At 40.1% G+C, this 13,404-nt stretch overlaps 1 protein-coding gene across 11 annotated transcripts in view; it reads left to right on the top strand.

Moving 5' to 3' along the window:
• The window catches only part of DLGAP3 (DLG associated protein 3), a 764,134-nt gene that overhangs the window by 390,624 nt on the left and 360,106 nt on the right, over positions 1–13,404 (top strand). For all 11 annotated transcript variants that reach the window (XM_069756813.1, XM_069756811.1, XM_069756807.1 and 8 more), the window contains exon 3: positions 7,882–8,934. In XM_069756813.1, coding sequence (XP_069612914.1) covers positions 7,939–8,934 — 996 coding nt within the window. In that variant the 5' untranslated portion in view covers positions 7,882–7,938. The remainder of the gene's footprint in view (positions 1–7,881; positions 8,935–13,404) is intronic.

The raw sequence follows: 13,404 nt of genomic DNA, 5'->3' as shown, positions 1-13,404 counted from the left end.
AATAAAAAGAATCCCCAAATAATAGTAGAATTGCTGTTTTTCCCATTAACTTCCCACTTGAATACATAGCACGTGACTTCTAATGCAAGTGATTGGCTGTGACAGGCACATAAATAGTGGACAGGATGAAAACATTGCAAGAACAGCAGTGGCCATCAAGCTAATTTTCTGGCGCATGGACATCCAGAGAAAGGCCTGATTTACGCAGAGATGTGTGTCTTTTAGAAAATTGGGCTCATTTTACTTTAGTGTTCTTTTGTTTAAAGATGGTGTATAAAATAACATAAATTTCCCAATAGATTTAAACATAACATTGAGAATCCTTGCCCTGTGTGTGCTCCTCGGGCTATGCAAGGAGGCGTATATATGGTTATAATGGTGGTGAAACAGCGACTGGCAGAATTGTAAGTGGCCGATATGTGTCGCAGAGGGAGTCTGCTCGGTAAGTCTGAAGTAATGTTGTTCTGGGACCTGTAGTCCTACAACTAAATTGTGTTGTTTGTACAGTTGTGAAGGGAGACTTACTGGGTTAGTTATGAGAGATGGGCGGGTCGAACAAGCCACACACACATACTCCCACCTGTGGGAGTGGTAACAGCTTCATAATGTGACAAGGGTGTGGGTCACATGGTCTCTGAGTGTGGACCTGAATGGTCTATGCTGGAAGGTACTGGAGAGCCTATGTGTTGGGAGTGTCCCTGAAGAGCATGTGGTGGGGCTTCAGACCTGGTGGCCTGGGGTGTTGGACAAACGTGCTAAATAGCACCCGGACAGGTCACATGCCTGTGGTTGGACGGTCCCCGGTAGGGACGGACGTCCTGAATAGCGCAATGAGTAGCCTGTGTTGGAAGTCTCAGGTGGGATGGACGTCCTGATTAGCGCACAGTGAGACTGTGGTCCTGGATGGTCTGTGTTGGAAACTCCTGTGAGTGGAGTCTTCCCGGAGCACCTGAGGAGACCGTGGACCTGGGCAGTCTGTGTTGGGGAAGCTACCGACCTTCAGTGGCTCTGGACTAACTAATGTGTGTCTGCCAGGCAAGATGCTGAACCCCATAAGGCAGCTTCCCTGAGAGAGAGAGAGAGGACTGACAGGAGGTCAGTGTGTGGAGCAGGAGCTCCAGAAAGGTAACACCCAGGAAGGAGGGCTATCATATAGGCAGAAACAAATCTGCCAGTGAAACAGACTATTGGTGCTTGCTGTGTTCCATGGATAGTGATGAACTGTGCGGTCTCTCACGGTAACTGGATGAAGTGAGGTCCAGCGTGTTTAGAGACGGCAAACCAATGTCGTGTGCATTATATGACACGGACATTGATACGGCATACGGACAACCCCGGCAAATAGTCAAGGAGGGCTGGCGGGTGTATTGTCTGAACTGTGAGTTTTAAAGCCATATAGGAAATATCTGAGTCAGAGCTGCAACCCAATGTCACCGGTTGGTGCCTGTTGTGTTCTCTGGAGTTTATAACGAACTGTGCATAACCCGGTTTATGATGCTATAATAAACCGCATGGACGGTGTTTGTGTTAAAAAAACAAATGTGCCTGTGTGACTGAATCCCGTTGCTAAGCGAGTGTCCCCCAAAACAAGCAGTAAGCACAATCTTACATGTGTCACTCAGTAGGCATGGAAATAATGACTACATTACAATAATAAATAATTTACCTATTTGTGCACCCGCCTAGTGCGGCTACCGACTATTTACCTGTAAAACTTGAACAATCAAATGAATGCCAGGGGTAGCATATTGGTGATGCAGCACAGCAGCTTACAAACTTAACAAAACAACTATAAACCCCCAATGCAGAAACCAGTTATTGAATTGTACGCCGCTGTATTCATGAACACAAGTGAGTGCAATAGGCTTCTCCTCAGACACCTTTGTATAGTTTGAGAGATTCTCTTTAATGCTATAGTCTCTAGAAGTCACTAGTGGCTCATAAAGCTAAGCCTGATTGGCACTGATGCATTCAAGTACCTGTATATGCCTGTCTGAGGTTGACGCATAACTATGTGTGCGTGCACGCTCCCAGCGTAATCCTTATAGTGGGCATGAGCTGAGGACTTACCAACCTGTGTCTGGTTACTGTGTCATTGCAAAAATGAGCCCACCTGGATGACGGCTGTTTGACCAAGTTATAACAAGTTTCTTATCGGTGCATTGTTCCACAACTGATTTGCTGGTGCTTCACGGATGTCTGATCCTGGGGGTTTCGGTTCTGCGGATGGCGCTCGGCGGAGACGTCACACGTCATTCTCCTTCCAGCTCTCACCTCACTCTCCTAAGATGGCTACTGCACTAACCCTTTTCTGTCAGGCACTTCCTCCCAATTATTTGTATGGTATTGAATGTATAGTGTCATGTATCTTGAGATTTTGGCCAACAACCTCCTTCCCTCAGTAAGAGCATTGAAGATGGGTCTTGGCTGGGTCTTCCAGCATGGCAATGACCCGAAACACTCAGCCAGGGCACCTATGGAGTGGCTCTGTAAGAAGCATTTCAAGGTCCTGAAGTGGCCTTGCCAGTCTCCAGACCTGAACCCAATAGAAAATCTTTGAAGGGACCTGAAACTCAATGTTGCTCTGAGACAACCCAAAACCTGAAAGATCTGGAGATCTGTATGAAGGAATGGGCTTCTGCAGTGTGCACAAACAAGGTCAAGGACTCTAGAAAACATCTGAACTGCAAACTAAAAGATTTCTGTACCATATATTAAGTTTTGTTTTTCTATTGTATCAAATACTTATTTCATGCAATGAAAAGCAAATTAATTATGTAAAATCATGCAATGTGATTTTCTGGATTTTTGTTTAAGATTCTGTCTGTCGAAGTGTGCCTATGATAAAAATTACTGACCTCTCCCTTCTTTATAGTTGGGAAAACTTGCAAAATCAGCAGTGTACCAAATACTTATTTTCCCTGCTGTAGATTGAGTTGGGATTCAGATATGGTTAGAGGAGCTGCTGCTGTAGCTTGGACCTAGTCATTTTCATAATGTTGAACCAGCGTTGCAAGACCATGGAACAACTGAGCCAAGTATTGCATTTGATTAACCACCACTTGGAGGTGATCCATAAGTTTATTGACTAGTTATTTTGTAACTTGTTCTCACAGAAGCATTGTAGATCTTAATAGGGCTTCCATTTGACCATCTCCCTTTAACTCTTATACAGTGTTCTGGACTTAAACAAGGCTCACTGGATTAAATCCAAAGAGTGGCTTCTTGCTGGTGAGGCGAACTGGCAGAGGATGATTGTCTTAAGAATTTTCTTAGATGTTGTAGGGAGAAATAATTATGTGGCATGTCTGATTTGCAACTGACAATCCTATTTTTCTCTTAACAGTTAAGCTATTGCCAGATATTTTTGGGAGTGGCTCTATCATAGAGAACACAGGAGTGTTTGGCGGAGTGAGCTCTCCTGTGTAGCCGAGCACAACTGTGTTAGAGAGATTTGGGCGAAATAGCTGCCGGCTAAACCATCGTTCAGCCAACATCTACCTAAAGTGCATGAGGGCTTTAGCTGGGTCAAAACTAGAGTGTCCCTTACCAGAGAAAAACAGGAGACAGAGACAAAATCAGGAGGTGACCAAGCTCAAAACCAGGAGGACAGTGAATCGTAAGGCAGAAAAATAGTCAAGTCAGTCCAGGGTCAGCAACAGATTATTGTACGCGAGATCAAGTAGCAGAAATACAGAATATTAACTAGTGCCTGGAGGTTTAAATATAAGGTCGTCCCACCTAGAGCTCATAGAAAGACCTAATTACATCAAATGAGACTAAGGTATACAGACTAATGTATAATAAGCAATATTTTAACCACTCTGAACGTGTGTTGCCCTGCTTCATCTGCAATAAAAGTGCAGTACTGCCTAGCGTCAAAGGCATAAATAGTAAGGGTGAATTCAGATACAATTGTAGCAGACGCATACAGCTACACCACTTAAAAAAATTACAGCCACTGAAATACAGAGAGACAAAACAACAGAAAAATTATTCGGTCATTAAGGCCTCTGGTCATTCAATGGTTAATAATTCAAGCATATAATAGTGTTCCAGACAACTTATAGTACTAATTGTGTAATGTTATAGGAATGAGATATGTACTAGCATAAAATGTATCAAGAAAATACACCATGGCGCTATTGGTTATTAGGTAAATGAAGGCATTAATGTGGTAAATTGAAAATCTCAACAAATAAAGTTCATTTTCTCGGGAGTTCCACACTTTCAATACTGCGTCTGGGCACCTTCATAACAATATTAGCCTGCTGATTAGCCCAATATTTGTAGGTTAATAGTGTTATCGGACCTGACAGTTTCTCTTTATTAGTTTATTATTTATCAATTAACAAAGTACAAAGTGAGTGAACAAAAGTCAAATCTAAATTAAATCAATTTTTGATGTGACCACCTTTTGCCTCCTAAACAGCATCAAATCATCATTTCTTCACTTTCAGGACTTGAAGGTTTGAGGTCGTTATTCTGCTGCAGAATAAATTTAAAGTCAATCAAACACCTCCCTGATGTTATTGCACGATGGATAAGGATCTGCCTGTATTTCTTAGCATTGAAAACACCATTAATCTTGAGCAAGCCCCCAACTCCTTTTACTGAAATCCATCCTAAAATTTGCAAGGAGCCTTTTTTGACCACTCTCCTAGCTCTTTATAAATAAACTTCCTTCTGCTACAGCCAAATATTTAAAATTTTGATTTTTCTACACCCCAGTTTCTATATTTTTTGTGAATTAATGAGTCTCTTGGCCTCGATTCCATGAAAAAGTTCTCAGTTCTCTTGGCATAATTTTTTTACATGACAAAAACCTGCCAATTTAGCAGGGGTGTTTAAAATTTTTATATCCATTGCTTTTTGGGTACAAATCGTCCATCAAGACCACTTATATCCAGACTTCTCCGAGCAATGGATGACTGTATCTGGGTCTCACTTGTTGCTGCCAGTTCTGAGCATGTAATTTCAAAGGGAAGTAAACATGATGCGTTTGTCATTTTTTGCAGTAAGTTTCCTTGGCCAACTACTGCCATAAGGTCCTCGGTGTTGCTCATTACTTGATGTCCTCAATTCTGAGAAATGCAGGCAGATACTTATCCATTATGCAATACTATAAGGGAGGCATCTGATTGACTATACATTTTTTTCAACAGTGCAACAAACAGAGACTTACAGCCAATGACATTAAGAACTATCTTCAGCGTAGAGAAGAACAAAGTGTCCTGAAAGTAATGACATGGCCCCATAAAGCCCTGATCAACATCATCAAGTCTGTCTAGGGTTATATGAAGTGACAGAAAGGATTTTCACAATTCTACATCCATAGAATATCTGAGATTAGTTCTCCAAGATGTTTGGAACAATCTCCTTGACAAATTTGTTCAAAAACTGAGTGCAAGTTTTCCTTGAAGAATTAATGCTTTAATTCGGTTTTGAAGGCAAAGGGTGGTGATAGCAAATATTGTTTATATTTAGATCTCTCTTTGTTAATTCATAAAAATAAAATATTAATGATTGTATTTTTTAAAGCATTCTTACTTTGCCCAATCTATCAATAAAAAAAAGGATTAACCTGATCGCTAAATGGCGTAGGGAGGAAAAAATCGAAACACCAGAATTAAATTTTTGGGGTAGCCACGACATTGCATTTAAATGCAATAACGGGGGATCAAAAGAACATATGTGTACAATAATGGTATTATTAAAAACTTCAGCTCAGCGCACAAAAAATAAGCCCTCACGCCACCCGAGATCACGAAAAATGAAGATGTTACAGGTCTCGAAAAATTGTGCAATTTATTGTTTTTTAGCAAACGTTGGAATTTTTTTTTTCACCACTTAGTAAAAAAGAACCTAGACATGTTTGTTCTATATGAACTTGTAATGACCTGGAGAATCATAAAGGCAGGTAAGTTTTAGCATTTAGTGAACCAAGACAAAAAAGCCAAACAAAAAACAAGTGTGGGATTGCACTTTTTTTGCGATTTCACCGCACTTGGAATTTTTTTCCCGTTTTCGAGTAAAGGACATGGTAAAATCAATGGTGTCGTGCAAAAGTACAACTCGTCCGGCAAAAAATAAGCCCTCACTTGGCCATATTGATGGAAAAATAAAAAAGTTAGGGCTCTGGGAAGGAGGGGAGCGAAAAACGAAAACGCAAAACCGAAAAAAGCTCTGGTCATGAAGGAGTTAATTTCTACATTTAATCTGATTTTAAATAAATTTAATTTTCTGTGAAGTCTATGTCACATTCAATTCTTGGTGTTGAACTTTACTTAAATGTCTGATTAGCTTTCACATAAATTGTTTTATTTGGGTCTTGTTCTAGTTGTGCTTGTACTGATTTTAATATTTCAAGTTTGTGCTGATTGTCCATGGAAACAGATATCTGTCCCTATGCCGTTGTGCCCGAACAGCTAAGTGCTAACTGTGTAGCTGTCATTTGAGTTCCTATTCTGTTAGAGACAAAACAAGTAACTCAATCAGGAGATGAGTAGTTTTTTAACATAGCCCCTCAACACTTGATGTCAATTTTAGCTCTCCAAGGCTGTAACATACAATATTGTTCAAAGGTGTGGTACTACCTATTTACTGAATAGTGTCAAATATCAATTGCCTTTTTCCAAATACCGTAAGTTCTCATAGAATAACATGATATTTTAATTAAATATCATAGGTTTTTCAAAGTCCCTAATTTCATTTGTGAAATTGAAATAGTTTAGGTCAAAACATTTTGGTTGACATATTGTTCTGCTAAAAAGTGTTGTAATATCAAATGTTTCATCATTTTCATTTAGCCCATTTTACAAGGCTAATATAGAGGTTACTATTTTCATGTTCCTCATCGTTTGGTAAGAGTGGAGAGCAGCTTACATAAAATTTCTCTGGAGGACCTGTCCTGCGTTATACAGACAACCCACTGATTTGAATGGGCATAATGCTTAATTTTCCCTGTGGTAGCACTGCAGGGCTTTTGAACATTTAGGATCCTTGCTCACAATCAAGAATTGCTGTAGGTTTGACAATACGTATTTATGCAGTGTCAAAACAACAGCGGCCATATGTTACAGCATAGGGGATGGGATTTCTAGAAATCCCATGTCCACTATGTATGCATAGTCGTCTGTGAAACACACGCGGAAACTGACATTCGGCACGTCTTTCAAGACCGCAGCATGTCAATTTCTCTTCACTTTTCTCAGAAATGCAATCAACAGAATGTATTGAATGTGATAAATCCACATTGTTCAGTGAGCACATGCTTATTTATCTGCGTTCAATAGAAGGCAGCATCTTGAACGTGCAAGATCATGAGCTCGTAGCTGATTTCACCACATATTACTGCTGTATGTTGAGGTCCCATCACATAAATATTTTGCTTATTGATAATGGATTTTTTTAACAAGTTTGGAATCTCTGTAATAAATAGTGATTGTCCAACACAGCGAACTGTTTACATTTCATGTTCTTACAGTAAAATAGTACTTCTGCATTGGGAGGTGAGAGGTACCGTGATGTCACGACCATCCATATGCTTACATATTCTGGCTCTGCTCAATTCTGCATTGTGAGGAGAGTGGGACCGATGATATAATGTCTACTGATTCCTGCTGGAATGCATGTGTGATTGGCAAGTATGGTGCACCTTTCCTATTATAAGGGAAAGTATACAATACATGACGATTGTGCATGATCACCGGCCTCTTCACCTCCCCATGTGAAAGTGAGAGGAGCCTAATTATCCCATTATTAGACTCTATTTTAAAGATTATAATTCTTAGATTATGCTTTATGTACACATATATATGTATGAGTTTTAATGATTTTAGTACTAATTTTATGCCTCTTTGCCTCTTTGTTTTATCATAGGTAATCCCAGAAAAATGGGAGGGGCAGGAAAGATGCCACTTATTCTGTATTAACAGGATGAAAGGTTACCATGGGGAAGCCAGTCAAACACAGCCTCCATGTCATTGCATTCCAGAAATACGAGAGAGAGCATTGGATTTTCTTCATCACGGTCCAGACTTTCGCAAGTCCTATCCCCGCAGCGCCTCTGAGTCTTGTTCCCTTGATCTGCACTATTGCCCTCCTAGAAGTGTTGGCGTGACACCAGATTGCCCTGGTGGTCCTGTGAGCATGCCTGAGCCACGGTCCTCCAGTGGTGGTACTTACCCCAGAATGCACCACAACCCTCAACAATTCGACTGTGATGAATGTATGGCTGCCATTGCTCACAACTCCAGTAAGATTAATCGTTTGCCACCTACTTTGTTGGATCAGTTTGAAAAACAGATACCCCTTCACCATGATGGCTTCCATACTTTGCAGTACCAACGAACCAGCACCACTGAGCAGCGCAGTGAGAGTCCAAGTCGCATTCGCCACCTTGTGCACTCAGTCCAAAAATTGTTTGCCAAATCACACTCCCTGGAAACACCTTCCAAGAGAGAATACAATGGCACCAGGTATGAAGGACGTGGAGGAGAAGGCTACCAGCACTCCCAGCCTCGACACAGTAAAAGAAGTAAAAGTAAAGATCGCAAATCTGAATCTAAACATCGGTCAAAGATGGCAGGGTGGTGGAGCTCTGATGACAACCTTGACAGTGACAGCAGTTTTCTGGTGTCAGCTCGTCATGCCATGGAGCATGGAGCTCCCTTTGGAGTGGACACTCCTGAAAGTGCCTTCAGAGACTTAACTTTGAAGAGTCTAAAAGGTGGAGGTGGAGACGGCAAATGCCTGGCCTGTGCTGGAATGTCTATGTCCCTTGATGGGCAGACACTTAAAAGGAGCACATGGCACACAATGACCGTCAGTCAGGCACGAGAAGCCTATCCAAGCTCAGGCAGTCATCATCCGGACAAGATGCTTATGCTTCAGGAGGCCAAGGGAAAAGAACGAGGCTACCACTACTTACAGGTAGGCATAAATAGAAATGATGTGCTTTTTTATCACATATAGATATTACCTTACTTTGTAGTTTGGCATCTTGTTAAATACAGGCCAAAAGCAGTCACACAAACAAGTTTTCACATTGAGGTTCATGGTTATAGAATTTTGTAACTTACCTTCTTACAAACATACCACTGCTGTTAGAATAGTATATTAAAGCAATCACTATAATGTTAACTCCAGATTGTCTACTTAATTAGCAGCTAATAGAAGGCATCCATAGTTATTTTCAAAAATGTGTATTGCTGTCATAGGTGATCTTTCCTTTTTATGTTTTGAACATGTAGAATAAAAATGTTCATACAGTAAGCCACAATGTATTCATGCAAGTAGTGTTGTCTGTGGGCACCCTCACCCTTTAGCATTCAACATTTATTCCAATATCAATGAATTTATTATCATATCAATTTGAAATATTAAAAATACCAGGTCATTTTAGGAATAGAACCAGACTAATAACAACCAGTGATGATGAGACACCTTGTTGACAGAAACAGTTTTGTTGCCTTTAAGGGAAACATTGTACTATGATAGTTGTCAAAGTGGTCAGCGCAGTACCAGGAACATCAGTCAAACATGCTAAACCATGTAGCAAATGCACCTAGAAATTTGTCATTTCTCATTTTTCAGTTCTCAGTTTTAGGCTGTTACTATTGCTGACTATGACTGCATACATGAAAAATAACAGTCTGCAGGAGAGATTTCATTAGTTCTAGGCATGTTGTCCACACTGCAAAATATTTAGTTGATAGGTACAACTGTTCAGTAGAAAGTCTCACTATGCATTTAAATACCACTTTGATGTTGTGTTAGCCTGCCCTGCATATACCAGACACATTTCATACTGGTTAAAAAAGGTAATTAGCAAGTGACAGTCATGTCACCACATAGTGCTCAGGAGATGACAGCAAATGCCTCATAATAAAACAATACCTACTGCATTTGTATTGTGTGCACTGTTGTTCATATGAAAATCAGTTGTTTATGTATTGGGCTAAAGGCCTTTTCCCAGTTTTAGAAAAAAAAGTGTGTATATCTGGAATTTTAATCAATATTAGAGTTGGCGCAAAGCGATATTCAGGATCCGGTCACTCGACCACATCAGTATTCTCATGTAGTCTGAGAACCATCTCTTACATGACAGCATCCACAGCTTTTCTTTTGATTAGCTGACCCGTGCAGCATCACATGTGCGTCACTCTGCAACAAGGACGTTGCCCAAAGTCAGCTCATCAAAAGAAGAGTTGCAGATATCAGGTAAGAGGCAATTCTCAGGGCTTCAATTCATCAGCCACAGATTACCGACATGGCCGATGGGCCGGGTCCTGTGAATCGATCCATGCCAACTCAAGTCAATATCCATCTGACTAAACTGGAAAAACCTACTATTGATATAATAGTGCTTTCGCAAAGTGTACTTAAGGCATTAAAATGCTGCATCAAAGCAATGAAAAATATTTTTGACTTAACCTAAAACCATCAATAAATCCTTCAATTGTCATCATCTGTCAACATTTCAGAAATCCTTTTCAGCCATTAAAGCTGGGTGACTGACAATATTGCTACATTTACAGTTTCATCAGAGATTGTTGCCATTTTTTCTGCTAAGCAAGAAATGCGCTGATAAGCACTATGCACTGTTTGCTGTGGTCGTATCTTTTCATAAATAGGTAGTTTGTCATTCAGGAGTTAGATAAAACTGACTGTTAACCTATTTGGGGACTGTTGTGGCAGTCATATTGGTCGTCATCCCAGAGTCTCATATATACTAGAAATAATTTCACTGTTTAAATGATATAAAACTTAGATAATTGTGTAAAAAAATAACCAAGCAAAGCAATATGAAATCTGGAAAGAATATAAGTGAGGGTATACAGTGCGGCAAGTCTTAAACATTTTCTCTAAACTAAAGTGACTAAGTTTATCATACGCACATGTGATCACTGTTGTTGACCATATTGTAACCAGTTAAAAGGAATCTGTCAGTGTGTGCTCAAAAGATTAAAATATATTCCAGTAGGTTAAAATATTTGGAAACAACTTTTGAAAACAATTTTCAAACAATAACTACATTGTGTATTTGGTGCCCATGAAAGTGACTATATACGCTAATATCCAATCTGTCAATTGGCAGGACTTGATTTTCTTGGCATGAGTATGATCAAAAAAAGTAGTAAATTCAGCAAATACAGTCATGGTCGAAACTGTTGGCACCCTTGAAATTGTTCCAAAAAATGAAGTATTTCTTCCAGAAAATTATTGCAATTACACATGATTTGTTATGCACATGTTTATTTCCTTTGTGTGTATTGGAACAACACAAAAAAAGAGAAAAAAAGAAAACTGAATATAATTTAACACGAAACAAAACAAATTGTAGCTAAACCCTTCCAAAATTGTGGGTAAACAACTTTGTTTCAAGCATGTGATGCTCGTTCAAGCTCACCTGTGGCAAGTAAAAGGTGTGGGCAATAGAAAAGTCATACATGAAATCAGATAAAAAGGGGAGAAGTTGACTAAGTGTTTGCATTGCGTGTCTGCGTGTGTCACACTAAGCATGGAGAACAGAAAGAGGAGAAGAGAGCTGTCCGAGGACTTGAGAACCAAAATTGTTGAACAATATCAACAAGCCCAAAGTTACATGTCCATCTCCAAAGACCTTGATGTTCCTTTGTCCACGGTGCACAATATAATCAAGAAATTTACAACCGATGGCACTGTAGCTACTCTCCCTGGTCATGGATGGCAGAGAAATATCGATGAAAGATTGTCCGAATAGTGGATAAGCAGCCCCAATCAAGTTCCAAAGAAATTCAAGCTGGCCTGCAGACTCAGGGTGCATCAGTGTCAGCACAAGCTATCAGTCGACATTTGAATGAAGCTGATTGCAATCATTTATTCCAAAGGGTGTGCAACTATATATTAAGTTGAAGTTGCCAAAAATTTTGTACAACCCATTTTGGGGGTTTTGTGTTAAATTATGTCCAATTTGCTTTTTTTCCTCTGTTTTTGTGTTTCTATACACACAAAGGAAATAATCGTGTGTATAACAAAACATGTGCAATTGCAATAATAATTTTCTGGGAGAAATAATTCCTTTTCTAGAACAATTTCAAGAGTGCCAACACTTTCGGCCATGACTGTATGTATTACAGCACGACATTGTCGCTTTTTATACATTGAGTGAATCAAGCTAAATGGATTATCCAAGACTTTTTATTTTTTCACCATGGGACTAAAAATTAACTACCTGCCTATTGTGCCCGCTGACGATCTCTGCTCCTACCGGTGATTCTGCAGCTTCCATTGAAATCAAATAGACAGATCACCTGCTTCTCTTACGCTCTGCTCTGTTGACGGGGTGTGACTGACAAGGTCATGCTGATTAACAGCCGGCTCCCCACTAACTGCATGAAGCCGGCTGTCAATCAGTATAATGCCAACAGTCATGCCCCATCGATAAAGCAGACGGAAGATGACCAGACGTGAAGCAGGAAAATTGTTGGCATTAGCAGTCTGTGACTGGTCCGAGACGGTGCTGGGAAGAACAGGCAGGTAGATAGCAACTACCTGCCTGTTAGTTCTCAGGCCCAAAGCGAAAAATAAAATTGTCCCGGAAATCCCCATTAATTACTTTGGTCACCCATATGGTTAGCACTATTAGCACATTAGTGAGTTTAGCTTTCAGCACCATGGACAAGGGCCAAGAATAGGTAAAAAAAAGGGTCAAGTTAAAGATGTTGCCTAATTCTGAAACTGCCTGTCTGTACAATGCTTAATATATCATTTACAGTTTGGTTTCTGACTTTATGTGTCACATTCTCAACCCTGGAAAGATCCACAGCTCTATATTCATTTATATGCAGGCTGCAAAGTACTGTCTCTCTGTGTTTAATGCTAAGCAAGGAGCAGATTAATCTTTTCTCAGCTATAATGCAATCAATGTATATGAAGTATGCAAATATAGGTATGAATTATGCCACAGTCTGTTAGCTGTGGAATGCGGCACACAGAGAGCCATTGCTGAGCCTTTTAAATCTATTTCAAGCAATTACATGTTAGTAGGAAGTGAATCATAAGCGCAGAACGGGCAAACCTGCTTCTGGGGAGATTTACTAACTGATGAAAGGTTGAAAGCCCCAGTGTTTTGTTCAAAGGTTGCAGTCATGTACAGACAATGTTGCCTTGCGTGGGTTTTCATACACTTTCTATCATCTCACCTACCATTGCTGCCTGCCCGCGCTCAGTCGTGACTGAGATCTCCAGAATGCACACGTCTTATATGAGGGATCGGAATTACCAGCGGATGCATGTGCATGGCTTACTACAGCATGAATAATAAATCGGCAGCTTTTCAGTGATGACTGTCCCTAGTTTCCGATTTTTTATATGTTTCTGTATCTGACGATGAATATGCTAATTGTCATTTTCACTGTA

Source organism: Ranitomeya imitator, chromosome 3 (genome assembly GCF_032444005.1).
Source record: "Ranitomeya imitator isolate aRanImi1 chromosome 3, aRanImi1.pri, whole genome shotgun sequence".
Classification (NCBI taxonomy): Eukaryota; Metazoa; Chordata; class Amphibia; order Anura; family Dendrobatidae; genus Ranitomeya; species Ranitomeya imitator.
Note: the sequence above shows the minus strand (reverse complement) of the source record. Positions and strands in the feature narration are given on the sequence as shown.